This window comes from Gobio gobio, assembly GCF_949357685.1.
Source record: "Gobio gobio genome assembly, chromosome: 10".
Lineage (NCBI taxonomy): Eukaryota > Metazoa > Chordata > Actinopteri > Cypriniformes > Gobionidae > Gobio > Gobio gobio.
The window spans coordinates 45713847-45738816 of record NC_137116.1 but is presented as its reverse complement, the minus strand read 5'-3'; the positions used below and the strand labels follow the sequence as shown (position 1 = coordinate 45738816).

Below are 24970 nucleotides of genomic sequence, written 5' to 3'. Positions count from 1 at the left end.
TTCCAGGTCGCAGAAAGAACGCAAAAAAAGCTCAAGAAAATTAGTGAGCCGTTTTAAAGCTCCACAAACAATTACTGCTACTTGGAGAGGAATGAGAGTTGAACGAAACCGGCTCAGGGGATACTTATGTAACACTATACTCTATTGCACTGAAGATCACGATGACATATTCAAGGCTCTGCCTTTCACTGACGCTGAAGGCCGAAGTCTGCGAAAATGTAAGATAATACACAAAGCATGAGATGAAGGTGGACATGAACTTTTTTTGAAAGTAATATGTGGAACTTGAAAACGTAATAGTATTTTATCCACCTAGTAAGTCAAGTGTCATCTGTAATATTAGAGTCGCGCTGACAACGTAGCATTAAGAAAATGGCCGTCTTCTTGTTTGCGGAAGTCATTAGAGTTGGGGTTCCTGATCAAAAATGTGTACGCACATATAGCACGCTTTATGCCGTCCATCTAACGCAACATCTCTGCCAGGACCTACAACTAACCAGGTATGAAACGTCTACTTACATTTGAAGATGGAGCATTTTGATTTACATGTTTAAAGCCTAGAGTATACACTCGTCTGCCAAAGTCAACAGCAGCTGCCGCTCTTGTTTTTCCCAAATGGTTTAGCAGGACGTTAAACATTTTGACAAAATTATCTAACTTGCTTGACTCCACTGCTGCAGCCTCTGACCTCATTGCTAAATGTGTTTACCCTGGCTGAAATGGCCCATTTAGACTCCTTTTACTTCGCAAATACTAGTGTCATTTTCTGAAGCTAATATTAAAAAATATGCCAGTGAAAATACATCTAGCGGTCTCCGTTGTGTGGAGTTTCAGATGGAGGGAGGCAGAAGTGTTCGTAGCTGTGGAACGTGCTCACCAGCCTGGAGGGCCGAGGGGCTTAATGGGTGGCATCGGCACCTCAAAGACTTCATTTACATGTTTTGTAGGTGACAGTTTTACAGTAAAAGTACAAATAGCTGACACTGGAGTTCCTTAATGGTAATGAGAAACAGGTTTGGATTAATGAGAGGATATAAAAAACTCCATATTTTTTATGGGAATATTTCTTATATACACTACCGTTCAAAACTTTGGGTTTGGTAAGATTTTTAATGTTTTAATGCTAACCAAAGCTGCATTTATTTATGCCAAAAGTAACACTACAAACAGTAATACTGTGAAATAGCAATATGATTTAAAAGAATTGTTTTATATTTTAATATATTTTATATCATTACTCCAGTCTTCAGCGTAAGTTTCAATGTTTAGTACTGCTCTTTTTTGGGGGGAATCTTGATTAGAGTAAATATATAAAAAAACGAAGAAATTAACTATTTTATTCAGCATGGACGCATTAAATGAATCAAAGTGACAGTAAAGGCATTTACAATGATCACTGATCTGATAAACTATAAAATAGATAAACTATAATATTGTGTTGGTCCCCCTTTTGCTGCCAAAACAGCCCTGACCCGTCGAGGCATGGACTCCACAGACCCCTGAAGGTGTGCTGTGGTATCTGGCATCAAGATATTAGCAGCAGATCCTTTAAGGCCACATCCACTCGAAACCAGAGCTATCTTTTTTTCCCCTCGTTCTAAAAAAATTCCATAAACACGTCGTCGTCTCAATAAATATCTTCGTACACACGAAACGGACTCAAAACGATGTAGTATACATGCCAGACCAGTATGTGCCGCTGTACTTCTACCACAGAGATACACTAAAAACAGAGCATGCGCATGCAGTGTCTGACTTGGGTCAAGACGTGAGGTGATGACATCATTGTTTCACAAAATATACGGATTGGCTGTACTCATGAAAACTTGTCATTTTCAGATTTATCCACTCTGGGACCCTGTTTAAAAAAAATTGTCGTTTCAGGCTCCCAAAACGGCAGATCTGTCTGGACGAAAAGCTGATATAATACCAAATGTTTACGTATACAGAACGCGTGTGTACTGTAAGTCCTGTAAGTTGTGAGGTGGGGCCACAATGTATCTGACTTGTTTGTTCAGCACATCCCACAGATGCTCGATTGAATTGAGATCTGGGGAATTTGGAGGCCAAGTCAACACCTCAAATTCGTTGTTGTGCTCCTCAAACCATTCCTGAACCATTTTTGCTTTGTGGTAGAGCACATTATCCTGCTGAAGAGGCCACAGCCACCAGTGAATAGCGTTTCCATGAAAGGGTGTTCATGGTCTGCAACAATGCTTAGGTAGGTGGTACGTGTCAAAGTAACATCCACATGCATGGCAGGATCCAAGGTTTCCCAGCAGAACATTGCCCAAAGCATCACACTGCCTCCGCCAGCTTGCCTTCTTCCCATAGTGCATCCTGGTGCCATGTGTTCCCCAGGTAAGCGATGCACACGCACACGGCCATCCACGCGATGTAAAAGAAAACGTGATTCATCAGACCAGGTCACCTTCTTCCATTGCTCCGTGGTCAATGTTGGCACTTTCGGTAGTGGACGGGTCCGCATGGGCACCCTGACTGGTCTGCGGCTATGCAGCCCCATACGCAACAAACTGCGATGCTCTGTGTATTCTGACACCTTTCTATCAGAATCAGCATTAACTTTTTGAGCAATTTGAGCTACAGTAGTTCGTCTGTTTGATCGGAGCACACGGTCCAGCCTTCGCTCCCCATATGCATCAATGAGCCTTGGCCACCCCTGACCCTGTCGCCGGTTCACCACTGTTCCTTACTTGGTCACTTTTGATAAATACTGACCACTACAGACCAGGAACACCCCACAAGAGCTGCAGTTTTGGAGATGCTCTAACCCAGTCGGCTGGCCATCACAATTTGGCCCTTGTCAAACTCACTCAAATCCTTACGCTTGCCCATTGTGCTTCTAACACATCAACTTTGAGGACAAAATTATCATATTATTAGCACCAAATCATATTAGAATGACTTTGACATCAAATGAATAAATTACATATTAATTTTTTTCAAATAAATATGAATCAGTAGCAAGCTATATATATTGTTTAGTTTCATACGATATACAGTGGGGCAAAAAAGTATTTAGTCAGACACCAATTGTGCAAGTTCTCCCACTTAAAAAGATGAGAGAGGCCTGTAATTTTCATCATAGGTACAGTTCAACTATGAGAGACAGAATGAGAGAAACAAATCCAGAAAAGCACATTGTCTGATTTTTAAAGAATTTATTTGCAAATTATGGTGGAAAATAAGAATTTGGTTAATAACAAAAGTTAATCTCAATACTTTGTTATATACCCTTTGTTGGCAATGACAGAGGTCAAACGTTTTCTCTAAGTCTCCACAAGGTTTTTACACACTGTTGCTGGTAGTTTGGCCCATTCCTCCATGCACATCTCCTCTAGAGCAGTGATGTTTTGGGGCTGTTGCTGGGCAAAGAGGTTTTCAACTACCTCCAAAGATTTTCTATGGGGTTGAGATCTGGAGACTGTCTAGGCCACTCCAGGACCTTGAAATGCTACTCCTTCTTTGCCCGGGCGGTGTGTTTGGGATCATTGTCATGCTGAAAGACCCAGCCACATTTCATCTTCAATGCCCTTGCTGATGGAAGGAGGTTTTTACTCAAAATCTCACGATACATGGCCCCATTCATTCTTTCCTTTACATGGATCAGTCGTCCTGGTCCCGTTGCAGAAAAACAGCCCCAAAGCATGTTGTTTCCACCCGAATGCTTCACAGTAGGTATGGTGTTCTTTGGATGCAACTCAGCATTCTTTCTGCTCCAAACAGGACAAGTTGAGTTTTTACCAAAAAGTTCTATTTTGGTTTCATCTGACCAAATGACATTCTCCCAATCCTCTTCTGGATCATCCAAATGCTCTCTAGCAAACTTCAGACGGGCCAGGACATGTACTGGCTTAAGCAGGGGGACACGTCTGGCACTGCAGGATTTGAGTCCCTGGCGGCGTAGTGTGTTACCAATGGTAGCCTTTGTTACTTTGGTCCCAGCTCTCTGCAGGTCATTCACTAGGTCCCCCTGTGTGGTTCTGGGATTTTTGCTCACCGTTCTTGTGATCATTTTGACCCCACAGGGCTGAGATCTTGCGTGGAGCTCCAGATCGAGGGAGATTATCAGTGGTCTTTTATGTCTTCCATTGAAAGCTCTTTGGTTTTGGCCATAGTGGAGTTTGGAGTCTGACTGTTTGAGGTTGTGGACAGGTGTCTTTTATACTGATAACGAGTTCAAACAGGTGCCATTAATACAGGTAACGAGTGGAGGACAGAGGAACCTCTCAAAGAAGTTGTTACAGGTCTGTGAGAGCCTTGCTTTTTTGTAGGTGACAAAATACTTATTTTCCACCATAATTTGTATATAAAATCTTTAAAAATCAGACAATGTGATTTTCAGGATTTTTTTTCTCATTCTGTCTCTCATAGTTGAACTGTACCTATGATGAAAATTACAGGCCTCTCTCATCTTTTTAAGTGGGAGAACTTGCACAATTGGTGGCTGACTAAATACTTTTTTGCTTTCTTGTCATACAATCTAATTCCTTGAAGTTGAGTAGTTTTCATTATCACCATCAGATCTAAACAGTAGCTACACTGACACACTGTATCTTAAGCTAATTTCCTTGCCTGACTGCATGTTGAGTGTTTGAGCACTTAAGCTTTTGAGTGTTTAGATACAAGCTAAAGGCTCGGATCAGTAAAGGTCTGATCTCTCATGAGTGGCTTTAGTTTGCTAACCAGAACCAGAAAGGTTCCCACCAACCCGTGCCAAGCCAGCGGCCAGTTCGTTCTTCAATCAGAAGAGCTTACCATGAGGCAACAGGGATATCCATACTCGCTCATACACGCCGTCTCCCAGCGGAGCACAACCTGACAGGTGAGACAAGACAAACTGGGAACAGAGCACTCATCTTCATGAATCTTCATTCAAAAAGGATGTGGGGGAAAAAACTCCCATCTTGATCCATTTTGTCTCCAGCCGACTCCATGAGGATTTGTGTCTGTTTGAGCATAAGGATTGCCTCACCTCTTTAAGCAGCACCTCTGTTGCCCGATTTGTAAGGTCTTTGACCCCTCTAACAGGGATTAAACTGGAACGTGACACTACAGGGTTTGCAAAGGAGTCAACGACAGAGCTTTTCATGAAACTCGCAGCCTGCATTTAATAACCGTATTATTCCATCATCCAAAATGTAACTTTTCAGTGTGTGTAGGCAGTGTAAACTTAACTTCAAATCCCCAATGCTGGTTTGTTCACATCAATCTGTGATTTTATTTGTGTTTTTTTGAAGTTGCTATGTCCACTTGGACCTCTTTTCTTTGATCCTTTGGTGGTTACCTTCGTAGCCAGACGTAAATGTTCTTTAACATGGAGCACATCTAGTGAATCATATTCAGAAGAGTCACGTTCACTCAATCTTGTCTGCTATGCTGAGTAAAGACTTACTCATGTCGATTGAGTGAAGCTCTGGGATACTCACAGAACTTCCCATGGAGTCACATTCACTGAATCACAGTCAGCATTAAACACTTTGCCTTTATTACTCAATCTTCTACTTTGAAGAAATACCATTTGTAAACACTTTGTTCACAAGCAAACTGTTAAGGGTTTGGTCATTATGCTTTGAAGTCCCTGTGAAGTCGACTCATTGCTTTTTTCTGCATAGTGGACCAAAGTTTCCTATATTCTATCACTCTTAACTCAAAACATAGCCTGACGTCGTTTTACTCAGATTCTAGTCAGAATATGCTCCATTGGGCTGTGATTTATGGAGTGTGTTTCAACCAAACCAGGAAAGAAAATGCCTCTGCGCTCAATTGGATAGACCTACAACCAATCAGAGTAACGGAGTAAGTGACGTATGTTGAGCAACGCATAGTTGTCAACAGAACTCAACTGCACGCACACTGGAAGAAGTAGAAGAAGAAGATGAGTGTAAACGATCTTTGTCGGTGTTGTAAAAAGAATTTAAGGCTACACGGAGTACTTACCAACACGATCATAATTTTTTGAGAGAAATAGTAAAGCTGAATGCATATGCGAACAAGTTCTCCGTTTAGGATTAGAACTCGACAAGACCCAAGAGCTCTTTGGTGACGTGGATACGTTACTTTTGATCATCTGTCCATCATCGTATAAAGCCAGCCCTGACAATTTGATTGGTCCAAACAGCTCTGGTTCGAGCATAGTTGCTCCACAACGGATCAAGTCCAGACCGAACTTCACGACCGCAAATGTTGTGGGCGGGGCTAAGTTTGGCTGGCATCCAGGCTACTCAAAAACACACAAGGCCTAAAAAGTTTTTTTAGAGTTTTGTATTACACAATTCCCCATCTTGCTGGTTCTGAGTGGTGTGGATGCGGTTACTGTAATTTGATTTAATTACTGCTGCTGTGATCAATAGAAAATGTAAACATTTCATTTTAATTCAATAGTATTTTTTAAAACCTCAATTGCATAGAAAGTGACATGTTTGTGGTGAAAATGATAGTTATTTAAATATGCCTATATTATACCACTAAACCACTGCATAAAAACTGATTGAATTTGATTGCAAGAAGTTGGTATAAGAAATAATATATCTTTTTTTTTTTTTTTTATGTAATTAATAGGCCAACCTGTAATGGAAAAGCTTAATTTTCGGCATCATTACTCCAGTCTTCAATGTCACATGATCCTTCAGAAATCATTCTAATAAGCTGCCTTTTCCCCCAAGATTCTTTGATGATTACTAGAAATGACAAAAGAACAGCATTTATTTGAAATATATACATTTTTTATAACGGTGTAAAAGTCTTCCAACATCAATCCTCCACCTCAATGAGACTTTTCTTTCCTTATTTAGATCCATTGATGCATTTTGAGGTCGACTTAAGTGTCATACTTGAGCAAGCCTCTATCACTTTGGAAGATTAGGGGAACGTGAACTTTTGGATGATCCATAGGTCAGCGGCCATATAAAGCTCTTATTACGCGAGAGACAGGCGGTGTAGTCACAAAACGAGCCTGCAAAGGTGAAAGCAGATGATCAGTGAAGGTAAATACCGAAGGGAGAGATTAATCCTGCATATGAAAGATTCCCCTCATTCCTGGAGCCTTAGCGAGCTACAGCTGGCAGTGATTATAGCATGATTCACTTTAGCTGCACATAGAGGCTGCTTGTAAAAATATGAACAGTATAACTGTTTCCTGAGCTTGTGCTGACAGCAGCTCCTAGGGGAACGCTGCCGCCGTGCTCTCGCAGAAACACATGGCCACACGTCAGATCACAGCCAGCCACTAGATCGGAACAGCTTTCTTGGATACAAACACAAGCTAGCACGCTAACGCTAATTCCTAAACGTATGTCTGCTGGATGCCTTGTGAAATATGTTAGTGCGGACTTTGAGGCTGTGTGAGGAGAGCCCAGTGACTCGTGGGGTTACATCCGAGCACAGTTTTAAAAATGTATAAATTATAATTTTTTTTTAATCTACTTGTGATGAAACCGAGTCCTTGGGATGTGAATGTGGCTAACAGTGAAAAACGACATAATGGTCTAACAGATGTAACAGCCAAGGAAGTCCTTATCAGATTCTGGGCAACTGAACAATGGGAAATATCACTCCCACATAAGGCCTGGAGCATAAATAAAAACGAATTATGATGTCATTGGAGTCCAAATTCTACATTAGCGCTTTTGCTAGGTCTTAAATCTGTGGATGATAGTAGCATAGATTTAAAAAAGACAGTTTAAATGCTATTTATTATGTGTCTGTTTAAATGTACATGCTTTAAAGGTACACTCAGTAACTGTCCTTTCTTTTACTTGTTTTACAATAATTTGAATTTTTTTAGAACCACTTACATGAGATGAAGACTCCCCTCATATCATTGGCCTAATAAACGTATATTTATTTATATAGCTATTTTTAGTGTGGATGGAATACTGTGCTTTAGTTAACATCAAAGCAATGTACATAATTTGCCGCTTGCTAGTCAATTGCACATGGTATTAAGGGGAAGGGCATTCTCTTTATACATAGAGAGCAATTTATTGGACAAAAATTGGTGTAGTGCAGGACTACACCAAAGCTGAATTTTCAGCCTCATTACTCCAGTCTTCAGAGTCACATGATCCTCACAAGAAATCTTTCTAATATGCTGATTTGGTGCTCAAGAAACATTTATTTTTACTATCAATATTAAGAACAGTTGTGCTGCTTAACATTTTTGTGGTAACTAATTAAAAAAATCTGATTTTTTAAAAATGAATATAAGGTTCAAAAGAACAGCATTTATTTCAAATTGATTTTTCACAATGTAAATGTCTTTACAGTCACTTTTGATACATTTATTGTGTAATTGAACAGTAGTGTTTATCTTCTAAAAGGAAATTTGATCAGTGTTTAGGAGTAGACTAGTATACAGTAGATGTGTTTTAGCTTTATTTATTCTATGAGGTTTTTAATATTTAAGTAACAAAAGTGAACATATTTATAAATATTGATCTCATATTTCATTAGCAAGACTGAAAAGGCAGTAAAGTGCATTCATTTGTTAATTTCCTCTGGTCCTCCCTGTCTTACGTTACAGCTGTACATGTCCTCATAATATCTCTCCATAACTGTATCATGATGAGCATCTGTTTGTCATACTTCTGTTTAAACAGGCGATTTTTTGAGTTTGTTTTTGTACTTTGTTCATTTTCTGAAATTCAGAATATGATTCTTTGATGTGTGCACTAAAGGCAGAGGGCCTTGACTTAGGGGGGCAGGAACGACTTCACAGGGCCGTTGGTTGGCACTTGGTGTCTTGCTGAAACTGGGTTTTGCATATTTGAAGACTTGCTTGTGACAGCTGCATCTAATGGCACTAACAAAGCCTTTATTTGTTCCATTGTGTGCAAGCATGAGCAAGCTATCATAACTTCCCCAGAGCCATCACAGTGTACAGTAAGTCAGGGGCATGTTATGGAGAAGTTGCATCTGGAGTGAAGAACAGGCTTGTACTCAATCAAAACCAGCCTCATGACTTTCCATTATAACAAGAATTGGAATAGGATGAAGCATGTTAGAGTAAATAAAAAATAAATGAATAAAATAAATAAATAATGTTTCACTTGAGGCTATGTGACTCTTTTTCTGAGGTAATCCTTTTAGATCTTTCACAGGGTTAAAGGTAAGATGGGGTGAGGCACTAAAGTTACTTTTAATAACATTCAGAAGACTCTTGTAATAAAAGTTGTATACTCCATATTAAATTTTATGGTATATTTTTTGGCCTGCTTATCTTTCGCCATTAATCTTAATAGTTAATGTTCGCTCTCTGTCTTCCAGATTGTCTGGAGCTTTGCTGTCTCCAGGGATCAGTCTGCTGAAGGCTGCTACATCTCCTCCACCAACACTAGAGAAGCAACAGAACTCCTCTTCCAACCAGCAACACCTCCACACTCATCATAAACCCTATGCCACCTTCCACAACCTGCCTTCAGGCGAGGGTACGAGACCTTCTGGGACATTTTCCGAGATAGTTTGATCTGATTTTACTGGGTGGTAGTCTTGTTCAAGCATTCACACCATTAATCAAACCTTTAGACAAAATCTAAAAAGAACTTATGTGTTTTTTGTTGAGGATCATATTTGATACATCAGGCCTTTATGGCTCATATCATATGATATGCAGATAATATAGAGCTCATATTAGAGGAGGAAAAAACACCTTAGGCCCAAACTGAGCTAAAATATGCAATTTAGTATAGCAGACAACTTACATAAAATGCATATAAATGTCAGTTGTCACCCTATATCACTCAATAATGTGTCTTTGTTAGATGATATTTAAATGCTAGTTTTATAATCATCATATAATCAAAGCTCTGTAGTTTTTATAGTGGATTAAAGTCCTAAAGTATTTATCAGAAAGGTCTTTTTATACATTTATTAACTTGGTTATTAAACTAATTATGTAAAACAATGTTTTCAGTGCACTACAAATGAATTGGTTCTATGGCTTTATTTCGTTATTTAATTTAGTCAAAAGGTGACGCTCCTCCACGCCCATTTCTAAGGCTTTGACTATGTCTACTGGCTGACAACTCTGATGGGTGTGTCGAGTTTCATGCAATTCAAAGCATGCTAAGAGAGAGTCTAAAAAAACACCAAAAAGAATAATAAAGTTTGACGCATTGCCATGACAACAGTATTCAAGGATCCTTTCACAGGTGTACATCTGCGGTGTCTTGACATTATATACAGGTAAAAATAAAAAAGTTGAGCTATGACTTTGACTCACAATAGTCACATCCATGTAATTGGCCTCCTACAACGAACACACAGCTGAAGTTTCATTAAAATCAGACAATGAATGCAGAAGCTATAAGACACTTCCTGTTTCCCTTTTTTCAACTTAAATTTGTTGCCTTGCCACAGCTAAACCGTTCGAGATATCAAAAATCTGCTCGCAATTTCGCATCCTTGGCTTCATGCTGATGAGTTTGTTGGCGATCGGATGAATCCCCTAGGAGGAGTATATCAAATTCCAGAGCATGCGTTTTTCAAACAACCCATAATAGCGAATTCCTGTTGGGCTGGTGTATGACTTGAATGCGAAAGTTGTTTGGCCCGATGAGATCTACAGTATATGTGTATGAAGTTTGGTTACCGTAGGTGAAAAGGGCTGTGCTACAGAGCCCTGCGAATACAACCATATATAAGGGTGCGCCACAGAGTCCCCCCACGACCCTCCCATGTCCACTTGTACCCAGCCCTGATGGCCGACGATTCCAACTTGTGCAAAGAGTTTTTGCGCATGTTAAGGGTCCCAAAAATGCCTGAAAGGTTGAACCAAAAAAATGACCTATGGAAAATAATAGAGCCCTTCTCCCCTTAGAGCTTAGTGGTGACTAAGCAAGTACACTCACTGTGCCCATCCCCTGCCTTTACTTCTGATTTATTAGAGTATACCTGTTTAAAATATCAGCACATGAGTATTTCATGTCAGAGAGAGTCAAATCAGTATGAGAACTGGCATAGCCTCTGCAGTGCTCTGTGTATTAGCCAGAACATGTGGGCTGAAAGAGACGCCTGGAACCACAAGAGGAAGCTTTTTGCTTTAAAACCACCCAGTCCAAAACAGCTAAGCTGTCTGTCAAAAGAACTGCTCTCAAGGAGAAACGCTCAACTTCCTTGTCAAGACACAGATGTACATGTGTGTACCACCTCAAATCCAAGACCTCCATCTGAGCAAGAATACTTGTTGAACACTTCTGGAAGCAGAGTCTGAGAAAGAGGGGGAAAGTCCCAAAATAGAAATACAAACAGGAATACAGGAATACATCTGTGTTTTTTGCTATATTGCTAAAGAGCTATTTCTAAAGCCATAATCGAATGACATTTCATTCTGATGCTTATATATTGTGTTTGTGCACAGATTACCGTGGCAACTTCCAGAGCTGTTTCCATTTTGGCGACAGCTACAGAATGGACCAGTCCATCAGCGGCGGTCATCAACCTGCAGAGTCTCACAGCTTCAACACAAACCAACACAATAGCTTCCACATGAGCTGTTCCACCAGCACCTCTTCCACAGGTACACAAATACCCCCCATTTTGGTGATTGTCAATAGTGTAGTGATGGATAAAGCACTGATCATAAAGTAGTCAATTTCAAACCAAGCAGCTTTCTGTTGGTCAGCACTGCGAATTTGTGACAAACTGCGTGGGGAAATCATTTGAAAATCCTGACTCGTTTTGATATGACAGGATTTTGCATGTGAAAAATATAACCACACCTTTACCTCCACAAATCCTTTTATTATCAAGCAATGAAGCAAGACTGATATTGTCAGCTGTCATAATACATTAGAGCACAGTAGATTCATTTCAGGACCAGTAATGTCTGGGAACAGGTCAACTGATGTGGGCTGCGTTTCTCAAAATCATTGTGGGCTAAGTTGATCATAGAGACCATAGGTGGCAATGGTTCTACGATCTACTTAAAGGGTACATAACACACACAGTTTCTGCCAATCTCATGTTTATCTTGAGTAGTATTGCATCCTTCATATCTCTGAAGAGTCTGTAGTTTTTTATTTATTTATAAAAGACAGTACCGATTCTTCCAAAAACAGCCAAACTCGTGGAGGAGTGCACTGGGCAGAGCTAAAGAGTCACGAGCACACACACACACACACACACACACAAACACAATACATCATGGCATTATCTCTGAATAACGTTCAATTCACTATACGTTTGTGTTGTTTACATTATATGCACTTACTCGCTGCTTGCCAAAAAACACACAGACATTTGATGCAGTTTCACTCATGGGGAACAAACAAACACACATGCTCCGTTGCTGCTCCGGAAAAACAAACTGCATCCGCTGTTTTTCCTTAATCCTGGGTTCTTTGGGGAGCTGAACAAGGTTATCTTTCCCTCACAACCAAAAACACAATAGTGTGTTTAGCGAGATTGAGATCTAAAAACAAAACGACAGCGCTGCCAATGCCTTCTGTAACCAAACTAAGTACGTTGATGGGCTCGCTCTTGCTCTCGCTGATGTGCACATGCGTTCATCCAGGAGAAATGCCCATATAAGGAATTCCACCCTTTATGATGTCATACAGGGCCATACTTTCCGAAACTTTCTTAAGGAGTGTATTTGGCACAGTCATACGGCCAATCCATTTTTTAAATTTTGGCAATTTTTAGCGGAGAATTCAATTCTTTAACAGTGTAAATATCCCCCCCCCCCCACCTTAAGCTTACGATGCTTTTCGGAAACACAGCCCTGTCTAGTTATTCTTTCCCATGTTTCTCAGCTATTTGTCTTCAGTTTCACTACCCTACAAAGTATTCTTGATGTGCAAAAATTGGGCAGCTTATCTACACTTAAAAATAAAGGTTCTTTATTGGTTTTTAACATGCATTAAATCATAGCATTCCACAAAATATCCTTTATAGTGGAAAACGGTTCTTTATTTCTCTTTACACTAAGAGAACAATGGTTCAAGAACTGTTCACTGAAAGGTTCTTTGGGCGACACAAAATTGTTCTTCTATGGCCTCACTGTGAAAACCCCCTTTTAGAACCTTTATTTGTGATAGTATACCCCTCAAGGGTTTATATTATAGTAGCATAATTAGTACTTACAGTACTATGGGCAAAGTACTCGTATGCTCTCTTTAGGGGTAGATTTAGTGATTCTCTAATGGGACAATTTGTTGCACGTTTTCTGAGAGTGTGTAATTAAATTATAACACTTTTTCCATGTTCCCTTTTTCTTAATGCAAAGGTTTCAGCTTGGTGCCGGACATCATAGGGTCAGGTTGCCAGTTCTCGCCAGGCACAGAGGAAAGTGTTTTCTTTCAGGTGGGCGGCTTCGATCGTGGATTGAGCCAAATGTCTTCAGTGTATACTGAGACGTAGAATCAGGCCAGTCCTGTCGGCCATCTACACAAACGTCTTCTTTCAGACCAACCAGTCTTTTTGTTTTTCTTTTCTTCCGTCAACGCAGTTTCAACCTGTCAGACATTCCGTTTTTCTCAGAATTCAGCTTTTTTTCTTTCTTTCTTAAAATGCATTGTTGAATCACCTCATTGGACTGAAATATTATCTGCTTCTTTGACGACCCGAAAAGCTGCTATTCCACTACAATGAAGGTTAAATAATGAGGGCTCTGTGTTGTTGAGCGTGTTTATTTGTGGGATGTTATGAAATTGTGCTTTTTTCCCAGTGTTTTGAAAGATATGTTCGGTCTCATGAGATTCTCCCTTGTCGTCAGCACGGCATCACTAGTCTTAATAAATCCAGCTGGTCAGCTCTGATCCAATTGTGACTTTGGAACAGTTTGATAGAAACTTCAGAGCCACCACAGCTCATCATTGATGAGTTCCACATTTCCCTCTCAGAGCTCTTTTTCTGATTTGTTGTGTTGGAAACAATTATTTAGTGTTGCTGTGTTTTGTCAGTGAATGTTTGCAAATGTTTGTATTGCTTTGTCATTTGGTTGTCATCATCCCAGATAAACAGAGTTCTTTATTTTGTAATGGTTGATGGCTTTAATATCTACCACAATTTCAACATATGTATAAAATGTACAGTTTGTTTAATATTAATGATGTCAATCTCTCAATCTCTGAAAATAAATGACTCTTAAATATTGCAGTCTAATGCGGATCATTGTATGTTTTAGGTGTGGTAATTAAGTTGAGCGCTTGACTAATCGAATATGGTGACTCACATTTATTCATCATTAAATTCTGTTAAAATACTATAAAACATACTGGGGATTCAAATAGTAAGACATTTTGCAAATGATGTGCATATGTCCCCTAAACTTTATTAGAAACTAGTCTCGAACATATGATGGACTGAGCAGGGGAAAAAAACTTTAATAGACTATTGCAGACTATTGCTAGGGGAAGTCTGCCCCCTTTTGGATAGGATGGGGATCATTCATCTCAGAAAATGTCACAATGTACACTTAAGTTGAAACTTTTTTGCTAAATAAATGAAACCATAGAAAATACAGTACCCTAAAACAGGGGTTTTCAAACTTTTTGATGCCAAGGACCCCCAAATATGATGAACTTTTATGAGGGACCCCCTTCCTAGAATCAATCTATTTTTATTTTGGCCTATGAAAAAACATTTAAACTGTTAGATACATTGTGTGACATTATAAATACAAAATATTGTTTGCAAACTTAATAAATTGGCTATAGCCTACGTAATGTTGGATGTAAAAATGAATTACAATTATTTGTATAAGCATCTTTCACAATAAATGTATGTAAGCAGCTTACGGCGCTGCGTTACAACCCCAGTGAGCAAGATAATGGGGACTCACTAGAAAGATACAAAGCAAACATATACAATTCTGGAAAGTAGCCTATGTATATGGCAAGAAAGGAGAGAAACATTTAGAATGAAACAGAATGTTCGGTAGACTTTATCCATTTTTGCTTTGTCTTTTTATTCTCTGAAATTTTCTGGGGACCCCATAGAACCTTCTGGAGGACCCCTGGGGGTTTGAAAACCCCTGCCCTAAAAGACTGAGATGGTACATTTTGTTTCATGTAAATGCCCTTAAAGGGTTAGTTCAACCAAAAACGACAATTCTGTCATTAATTACTCACCCTCATGTCGTTCCAAACCCGTAAGACCTTCGTTCATCTTCGGAACTCAATTGAAGATATTTTTAATGAAATCTGAGAGCTTTCTGTCCCTCCATAGAAGCCAACGTAATTAACACTTTCAAGGCCCAAAAAGGTAGTACAACTATCATTAAAATAGTCCATGTGACAACAGTGGTTCAACCTTAATTTTATGAAGTGACGAGAATACTTTTTGTGCTCAAAAACAAACAAAAATAACGAATTTCTTCACGTCTGTGCCAGTCTCCTACGCAGTTTACATTGTAAATACAGTGCAGCTCCAGCGTCATCGTCACACACATGCGTTGTGGTGCTCATGTGAACAGCATCGGCTGCCGTATAACTCGAAAGCACTGCACGGTTGCGTAAAATGCATAGGAGACTGTCACAGACTAGACAACATTTTTTAATCAAGTCGTTCTTTTTGTTTGTTTTTGCACACAAAAAGAATTCTAGTTGCTTCATAAAATTAAGGTTGAACCACTGTAGTCAAACAGACTATTTTAATGATGTTATTACTACCTTTGTGGGCCCTGAAAGTGTTAAATACGTTGCTGTCTATGGAGGGGTCAGAGAGCTCTCAGACTTCATCAAAAATATCTTCATTTGTATTCCAAACATGGTCTTACGGTTTTACGATTAATGACAATTTTCATTTTTGGGTGAACTAACCCTTTAAGACTGTAACATTACTGTTTTATACACTCAGACATGGGAAGATAATTATTCATAAATTCCACAATGACACTTTTTTGAATTACTTTACTGTACATGTACAAGATTTATTCTAATTGGACTCTCAAAGTGACAGTTGAAATATATATTGAAAATAAATGAACAAAGAAAAACCAATAAATAGTAGTTAGTAAATAGTACCATGAAAGGGCGGGATACAGAAGTGACTGTACAAAAAAGCAGCCAATTTTGTGAGCCAATTAGGAAGTAATCATTCATGCGGTTGACCTGAACAATTTTTCACATTCATAGTCATTTTCGCCCTTAAATGCTCGTACTGTAGAGCCCTGGTTATATTGCTTGTGTCTATTTGCCTTTCTTGGCTTTGATCTTCCGGAGGTAAAACTCCAGCTCTTTCCCTTCCAAGATGTATCCGTCTGCTCTGCCGCACTGGCCAGGCCTGGACGCAATACAAGCTGAGGAAGCAGAACATTAAAAAGCAAACTTAGAAACACTGGGACTCTTTTACTAATTAAACAAAGATTTGCCTTTGAGACCAGTCTGACTGGTGTTGTACAACATGAAAAATAAACAGATGTCAAATGAGCACGAGGGAGCTTAAATGCTGATAGCTTGAGTTTCTTGATTTTGTTTCTTGCCTCAAATGAGCATAAAAATGAGAACATTGTGTGACATTACTAAATCAGGTACACACACTGTTATGCTTATTTGTTTTGGACTATGGATTGAATGGACTGATGCGGATGTGTGCTGTTAAAAACAAAAAGAAAAAGTGTGCTGTTGTTTGCCAATGATCAATTTAAGAAAATGGAGATGATCGTGAATGTCTCAAAGCGTCTCAAAGGATTCATGATGGAAAAAGTGTGGAAAACTCACCGAGAAGCTTTCCCTGCAGGAACTGATCCTCCAGCAAACTGCTGATCTTGCTCTTCTTCCTGCGCCCATCAATCTTCTTCTGAACCTTCTTTGACCGTTTCTTGTTCAAGACCTCCTCCTCTTCTGGAGTCTGAGGGATGAAGATGCATATACAAAGTCAACTCATACCAAGTCATCTCCCCTTTCTTTTTATGGAAAAGATTCTGATGACATGGTGTGGATTGTTGGACCATGGTCCCGGTCTTTAATTTTATATATGAATTGAATATTAGAAAATAAAATTAATTCTTGCTTAAGATGCCATATTAAAGGGATAGTTCACCCAAAAACGAAATGTGTATGTTTATCTGCTTACCCCCAGGGCATCCAAGATGTAGGTGTCTTTGTTTCTTCAGTAGAACACAAATGAAGATTTTTAACTCCAATCGTTGCAGTGTGATGGTCGTATAATGCATGTCAATGGGGATATTTTAGAGTATGAGAGCAATGAGAGTAAAAACACAGACATAATCCTTATTAAACCATGCGGCTCGTGGTGACACATTGATGGGAAACCGAACAGTATTTATGTTATATTTGACCTCTTATCAGACGAATGTCATCTAGTATTCCCAGCGCCATAACTTCTGGCAAATAAGGTCAAAATACTGGCGTGATCAAAGTTATAAATACATAGATGCCTCATTAGACCAATCCGCGCAGGCACTAATGAGGAATCTATGTATATATCTATGATCGCGCTGGTATTTTGACCTTATTCGCCGGAAGTGATGGTGCGGGGACAGCTGATGCAGAGCCATAGAAAAAACTGAAATACATTTTTAAATATGGATATTTTTCTTACACAAACGCATCGATTCGCTTCAGAAGGCCTTTATTAACACCCCGGAGCCGCGTGGAGCATGACAGACAGATGCATTTTTTTATGGACTTCAAAAATATTAATCATTGGCCCTCCATCTCTAACAAAGAATGTTACACTAAAAAAAACTGCCCATATCACTCCAATTCTGTTCAAACTGCACTGGCAATAATAATAATAGATCATTTGCAATAATCTGTTGCATCTTTACTCTAACTGCCCACCATGCTGTCTGTAATTAATGTTTGTTGCCTTTGTTTTTCATGTCGTATTGCAAATGTAGTGCGATTTGCAACTGCAATCGCTCATTACTTGGACTGGGCAAATGTCCACTGTCCGTCTATGTGTAAACTGCTTGTTATTTACTGTTATTGTGAAGCGTCCTTGAGCTTGGGAAAGGCGCTATATAAATTAAACTTATTATTATTATTATTATTAAAAACAGAGCAACTATTACTGCTATTATAATGCTTGGATTAGCCAGAACATTTTTAATATAACTCAGATTTTATTCGTCTGAAAGATGAATGTCATACACACCTCGGATGACTTGAGGGTGAGTAAATCATGGGCTAATTTTCATTTTTGGGTGAACTATCCCTTTAACCCACTTCTAATGTTTACCATTTTAAGTCTTATAGTGTGTTCACATTGACATTGGTTAAGTTCTGCCAGTCTGTTAAGGAGGACACACTCTAAGTGGCGATAACCAACTTAGTCGTCGCCTTGTGTTGGCTGCGCCTCTGCGCTTGAACACACCAAAAGGACCACAGGTGACTGCCAACTAACAGGTGTTATTTCGATTGGTATGCACATATGCGTAAAGTTGAACTCTACTCAACTCGTTGCATTGCCAATTGTCTCTGTTACTAATGTCAACACAAATCACCAATGTAACAAGCTCCTCGAAAAGTTTGCATTGTAGCAAGCAACCGTATAAATATAATATTGGAGCTGGTGGTTTTGGAAAAGCTCTTGCATCTCAGACGGTCCATGAACGTTCTGAGGCTGAAACGCCTGAATCTCTAATAATAGATATGCTCATCTATTTATAACTCATCTATTTTTAAATGAAAGCCTACCAGCTTCGCTCCTTTCTTGCGGCCCAGAGGAATGGCGTAGTGAGCTTCATACCACTGCCTGTACGGTGCGCTGTCCACCAGAACAATGCAGTTCTTCACCAGGGTCTTGGTTCTCACAAGCTCATTGTTGGAGGCATTGTACACAACGTCAATGATTCTGGTTTTGCGAGTACAACCTGTGAGTTGGAGTAACAAAATTAGATGTACTTTGTGGCAAAAAAAGAAGAAGAAAAAAGCCAGAGAACATCCAGAGTAGGATTTACCAATGTCATGTTTAGATTTGGCCACAGAGAATAAATAATTCACATGGCATGATGAATGCCATGTGTAAAAACTGAGAAATGTCTATGCATCCCAAGAGACAGACATTTAAGAACAGGTTGATTCAACAGTTTTCCCTGCTCAAGCAAATTGTTTTGTTTAACAGTAATGTGTTATATCAGAGACTTCACGCAAAATTTATGAGAAAATTTCCAGGCACCACTTCCATGATCTCAGCCTAAAGGCATCTCATGGTTTTAATATTTCTAAATGCACTGACACATACACTCAGTGTCCTGACAACGAATTCAAATATTAGTTAACAAGACATTTGGAAGCTACTCCGATTTGTCAGTTTATAACATAAAAACGTTGGCCTTGCTGACCGCTCAGTCACTCCTTCACTAGACCATAATCATTTACATTTTTTTTTTTTAAATGGACGTCTCCATGTTTAAAAGGTCAATGATAAAGTAATTTAATAGAGATAGCCAGTTTGAATCTGAATTCCCTATTGGTAAACAGGTGAATTAATAAAGTAAAAAATAAAAAAGTGCTTTCAAGGCTGTGTGATATTAACAATTCACAATGTCTCTCTTAACATTGTGTCAGTGTTAAGTTACTGAGAGATATAATACATTTAACCTTAGTTTCTTAAAAACAAGTTTATCAACAAAACATAACACTCAAACATGAACTTGTTGACAAAACAGAGAGAGAGAGGGAGCGAGAGGTGTTTATGATAAACAGAGATGTGCACTCACACTCAGAGCCCCAGGAGAAGTTCCCGCTGTCCAGTCTCAGCGCGCGGTATTTCTTGTTGCCCCCCCGCACGCGCACTGTGTGAATACGGCGGGGACCGATCTAAAAAGTTTCCAAATAATTTAATTTTTATTCTGTTGAAACAACAAATTGTATAAGACCAATGTAATGCAGGCTGCGTATCTGAAGCCACGAAACAAATCAAAATGAAATGACGCGCATATATCATATCCTGATATTATTTTTAGATTATAGTCTGCGAGTCAACTAAAGAATCGCACCTTTGTGTTTGCAGGAGGGCGACCCAGTTCATACTTTCTTTTCTTATGATAGGGCTTTCTTTTCCCTCCGGTTTTACGGCGCTTGTGCCAGTATCCCTGGAGATACCTGAAGTGAACAGATATGAAAAACACAAACAAATTCATTTACATTACATAGAAAATTATAAATGTCAGTACATCTAATGCCTAAAATTAAACGTTTTGCTGTAATTGCTGGAAATAACAAACTGCGCACCCTAAACACCTGTCGCGAATACTGCGCAGCTTGATTTAACTTTATTTTTGTGGGTTCAATAACTTTTGTTATTTTTGACGACTGTGTTTGTGGTGCAAAGCAATAATGAACGAGCTACAGGCTTAATACAGCTTATTTAGGCGATTATTAATGAGCAGCAAGTTCCGCCGCCATGCCAGTCCTTATTTACATTCACGTTATATATTCATACGCCCATATTATGATTGTGATAGTAAATTTATAGAACATAATGGTGCTGAAGAAGGACCCGAGTAGTTGAGGTTATTCTCTTTATAAATACTTACCCATTCCTAGGAGCTTTTGACACTTTCTGCGCGTACGTCAGGATTGCCAGGTCTGCGTAACAAAACTACAAGCCAAAAGTAGCCCAACGACTTAACCCACATGTCAAAACTCAAAATATTCAATTCTCATACCTAAAATACATTTTACAGTCAATGTTAAGCAACTCGAAAACCACTATATATCGTAGCGATCACAAACACACCATAAAGCTTCCTAAGTTATAAATACAGACAGAAATGCAAGTAAACTGGTTTTGGTTTGAACTGAATAAAAATTAACTTATGTGTAAGCAACTGAATGCAAAATCCCACAAAACTTAACACCTAGCGCAGTTTTATCATTGGTAAAATTTAAAATAGTTCTAATCAGGCATTTCAGTTAAATATAATATATGCATCAATTGTTTAAAAGAAGGATCGTCCAAACTGTGGACTTGGCATCCCTGGAGTACATATCGCGAGAATTCACGCGAGAACATCTAGAGGCAGCGGCAGTCAAGTTACGTTCATACTGTAGTGCCATCTAGTGCACTTCACTATAATGTTAATATAGAGCCGCTCGTACAAGGATAGTACAAAGCTGTTTTTAGCATCTGAGATTACACTTTATTTACATTCAAGTTCTGTTTTGGTTGATGACAATGCGGGAGATTTCACCGCTCCAAAATGCAAAAAAAAAGAGAGAAAAAACCAAGACATGTCACATATCTAGACAATATATTTACAACCAAAATATGATTTATAACTACAACCTAGATATGAGGTCAGTGGTTTTAACAAATCCTTTTAGTCCTGATTACTAAATATAGCCGAGACATGATTTCAATGTCTCCTCAGCATGTGGACCTACTGTTAAGACTTCTTGCTCTTCCTGGTTATGTAGCTCTGGTAGAAAAAGTTGCTGAAAAGTATAATGAGGGTGACGCAGTATGCAAACACAACTGCATTCATGGAATCAGGGAAGTCACACTCAGTGAAGAGGTTGTATCCAGTGTGAAGAGTCAGCAAGACAAACTGGACCTGTAATGAGAGGTTGTTGATGTGTTATGAATGTTGACTCTTATAGATCCTTATCAACTGGCCATCTACTAACAGGACATGTCTATTGAAGGCTTTGAAGCTATTATTTTTTCGAAAAAACAAAACATGGGTTTAAAGGGATAGTTCACCCAAAGATGAAAATTCTGTCGTCATTTAGTCATGCTCAAGTTGTTCCAAACCTGTATACATTTCTTTGTTCTGCTGAACAGAAAATATGATATTTGGAAGAATGTTTGTAACCAAGCAGATCTCGAAACTTATACAGGTTTGGAACAACTTGAGGGTGAGTAAATGATGACAGAATTTTCATTTTTGGGTGAACTATCCCTTTAACAAAAGGCCCTGGTAGTCTAAAAATCTCTTTTCATATGACCAGATTAGCAATGCGTATGCATTTATGTGTATTTACCAGCTGCAGTGAGGTGAGGTAGCGCTTCCACCACAGATATTTCTGCATGTGAGGCCCCAGGGCAGCCAAGCCATAATACGAATACATCACAATATGTACAAAAGTGTTCAGCAGCCCGATAAAAAATGCTGAATGAATAGGCAAAAAGGCACACAGTCAAATTTATAAAATACAAGATATTCTGTTAAAAAATAATTACATGCATAACATAATTGTTACATTTAATGGGTCTAAAATATGAAAATCCAAGAGGCCAGGAAATGGTGCATATTAACTGTAGTATAGATTTTAATATAATACTTTTTTTTTGCATTTGCATTTGCATTTTGCTGTGGGGTTTGCATGTGTTTGTATTATTATTTATTTATTTATTTTGAAAAAAAGTTAATTTCTTGACTTACATTGCCCTCCTGCCACAAATTTAACTCCTGCCCACCAGTTAAAGATCATAGTTCCATGATGATACACATGTAGAAATGTGAGTTGGCTATTCTTTTTTCTTAGGATGAAAAAGACCTGAATGTGGAAATTGAGAGATAAAGCATCTTTCTTTAAAATTGCATGTCTACACTGGTTGTAAATATCAGCAATAATCAAATTTAAATGAGTAAAACTTACTGTATCACTAAGCTCTATGACTTTAGAGAAGAAGAACCACCAGCACACACTGGCCATCTAAAGGGCACAGTAATATAACAAATAATGTTTAGGAAGCAAATGCATCTTTATAGGAAAGTAAAATAACAATGATAACATTATCAACAAATTGAATTTACAATACAGGGATTATTGGTTATTAGTCAGGCAACATGTTAAACAGCTAAACAGACGTAATCACCCTCATTCCCAGTGGACTGCGGCTGTAGTCCACAGGTTGACACAGATAACTGTAGTTTGCCTGCCAAGATGTGACCAAGAACTGTGGAGAGAAAAAATACACTGGTGATAACAGCAGATCACGAGTTATTGAACTAGAGTAATGTATGAAATATATAACGTACCTCATGGAACATGTAAACAGACAAACCGACCATGGCAAAGTTGTACACAATAAGCACTGCTTTTAGGTTCACTGGTTCCTTGTGTTTCATAAGTTTGGGTCCGATCCAAATAACCCCGAGATAGCACAAAAATATACAGATGATCGGTACAGGAGAGCAGACTAGAAGCCATGGGTCTGTCCGCTGATCTGAAATAAAATGACAGCAAACACAAGAATCTTTGCATATCAGTGCATTCTACAAATTATTATATTTTATGATGTAATGTTTTTTTTATGTATTGTTATTATATAAATACTACTGCATGTAGATAGCACAGTTAATCAATTATAATAAATCATAAATAATAAAAATGATCACTCTTATAAAATAAGAAATAAATCATACCCCCATTTTCTAGAATCCAGCGGTGCATGGATTCCACTCTCTCCCACGTTGTTTCCATAGAGGACACTAATATAAGATTGCTCCATTATTAAAATTAAATTTGCAACACTAACATTACACACGTAAAAACAAGTGGTATGTAAACCTTTGAGCACGACTGTATTACACACTGCGTTATTTATTTAACAAAATAAAGCTAAAATAGAAAAGCCACAAGTAACAAACTAAGTACACCCTATTATTCAATTGCAATAAGTTGAAGGAATCATTTTCTTTATGACAGTATCAGTCTCTCGCATCGTTCTGGAGGAATTTTGTCCCACTCTTCTTTGCTACTTCAGTTCATTGAGGTTTGTGGGCATCTGTTAATGCAGTTCTCTTAAGGTCCCGCCGCAACATTTCAGTTGAGTTTTGGTCTGGACTTTGACTGTGCTACTGCAATTTTTTCAGCCATTCTGTTGTAAATTTGCTGGTGTGTTTGAGATCATTGTCCTGTTGGAAGACCCAATTTCTGCCAAGCTTTAGCTGTCAGATGGCCTCGCATTTGACTCTAAAATACTTTGGTATACAGAGGAGTTTGTGGTGGATTCACTGAGGTGCTCAGGTCCTGTCGCTGCAAAACAAGCCAAAAATCAACAACCTTCCATCAGTGTGATGGACAGTTGGTATGAGGTGTTTGTGCTGATATGCTGTGCATTATGGACAAACATCTCCACTTGGTCTCGTCTGTCCAAAGGAGACATTTGATTAGCAGCGCCTGACTGCTATTTGCCCTCTCAGGTCCTGTGTACTTATTTTGTCACCCATAGCTTTTCCGTTTTGGCCCATTTTTGGTTAAATAAATAATGACATGGTGTAATATGTTGTGTTGTTGTTCATTTGAGGTTGTATTTACCTAATTTTAAGACCTGCCAAGGACCAGATGATTTTCATCATGTCCTGAAACCTGATCCATTAAAACCTTAGAATATGTAAAACACTTCACAGTTTTTGCATAATAGATCAAATTAACGTAATATATCTTGCGTTTGTGCGTTGTTAATAGGATCTGATGTAATTGAAATGCAAAGATTTGTGCAACTTCCTTGTTACTGGGGATACCTTTAACAAGAGTGATACCTGTAACTTATCCAAATCGTTCTCGCAAATCACTGCAATTTAATTTTAATGAAAAAAGATGATTATTTAATGAAATTGGAGAAAGAAAAATTATTACCTGCAATTAACGTTTTCGCAGAATACGGATTACTTCATATTTTGATAACAGTTTGAAATCGACATTAATGTACCAGTGAAGTTGTGGACTTACCTGAGGTCGAGGACAACTACAAATGTATAGCGCTGTGTGGAAGAGCTCAGATCAAACGCACGGTCAGATGGAAACTTCGAACTTCCACAAATTTATTTGAGTAATATGGGAAATAGTGCGTTATCAGTTGTTATGCAGTAGTGCACATATCTATGGGAAGAAAACTTTGGACTGCACCCAGTTTTAACAGCTCACATTTCACAGTTAAAAGCCCCACCGTTGCCGAGTAAAACAGACATAATAATCTGAATTTTAAACAAATAGACCAACGGATAAAACGTTAAACGTTCTGTTGCTGTATAGCCTTTTTTTCCAGATATATGTTATATTATAAATAATCGCACGTTCAT

General features: G+C 38.6%; 3 protein-coding genes across 8 annotated transcripts in view; 1 reads left to right on the top strand and 2 right to left on the bottom strand.

Annotated features, from left to right (window-relative positions):
• Positions 1–14125, top strand: part of glis1b (GLIS family zinc finger 1b) — a 109272-nt gene extending 95147 nt beyond the window's left edge. Inside the window, exons 9-11 of the mRNA XM_079826658.1 lie at positions 9289–9449; positions 11381–11539; positions 13250–14125. Coding sequence (XP_079682784.1) covers positions 9289–9449; positions 11381–11539; positions 13250–13383 — 454 coding nt within the window. The 3' untranslated portion in view covers positions 13384–14125. The remainder of the gene's footprint in view (positions 1–9288; positions 9450–11380; positions 11540–13249) is intronic.
• On the bottom strand, positions 14000–20927 carry rps8b (ribosomal protein S8b; the record flags this gene model as incomplete). The annotated part of the gene is made up of 7 exons (XM_079826348.1): positions 14000–16264; positions 16686–16815; positions 18630–18805; positions 19655–19754; positions 19934–20039; positions 20474–20538; positions 20901–20927. The coding sequence occupies 7 exons, from the start codon at positions 20925–20927 to the stop codon at positions 16155–16157; spliced, it is 714 nt and encodes a 237-aa protein (XP_079682474.1). The 3' UTR covers positions 14000–16154.
• elovl8b (ELOVL fatty acid elongase 8b) lies at positions 20218–24822 on the bottom strand. Of its 6 annotated transcripts, none has more exons than XM_079826694.1 (9): positions 24621–24822; positions 24207–24272; positions 23312–23377; positions 22925–23112; positions 22762–22842; positions 22542–22598; positions 22325–22439; positions 21924–22051; positions 20218–21493 (listed from the first exon to the last, which is right to left on the bottom strand). In XM_079826694.1, the coding sequence occupies exons 3-9, from the start codon at positions 23367–23369 to the stop codon at positions 21326–21328; spliced, it is 795 nt and encodes a 264-aa protein (XP_079682820.1). In that variant the 5' UTR covers positions 23370–23377; positions 24207–24272; positions 24621–24822; the 3' UTR covers positions 20218–21325. The 6 variants fall into 6 exon arrangements, with proteins under 6 accessions (XP_079682820.1, XP_079682819.1, XP_079682818.1 ...); XM_079826693.1 differs by having other exon boundaries at positions 24207–24257; positions 24621–24811; XM_079826692.1 differs by having other exon boundaries at positions 24207–24822.
• Between the last annotated feature and the right edge of the window lie 148 nt (positions 24823–24970).

Bases quoted from the DNA above. Each gene is read 5' to 3' on its own strand.
- elovl8b (XM_079826692.1), bottom strand. From the start codon at position 23,369: ATGGAAACAACGTGGGAGAGAGTGGAATCCATGCACCGCTGGATTCTA. The intron at 22,843-22,924 runs GTACGTTATATA...TTCTCTCCACAG, and splicing joins CTGTTTACATGTTCCATGAG to TTCTTGGTCACATCTTGGCA. The intron at 22,052-22,324 runs GTAAGTCAAGAA...CTATTCATTCAG, and splicing joins ATTTGTGGCAGGAGGGCAAT to CATTTTTTATCGGGCTGCTG.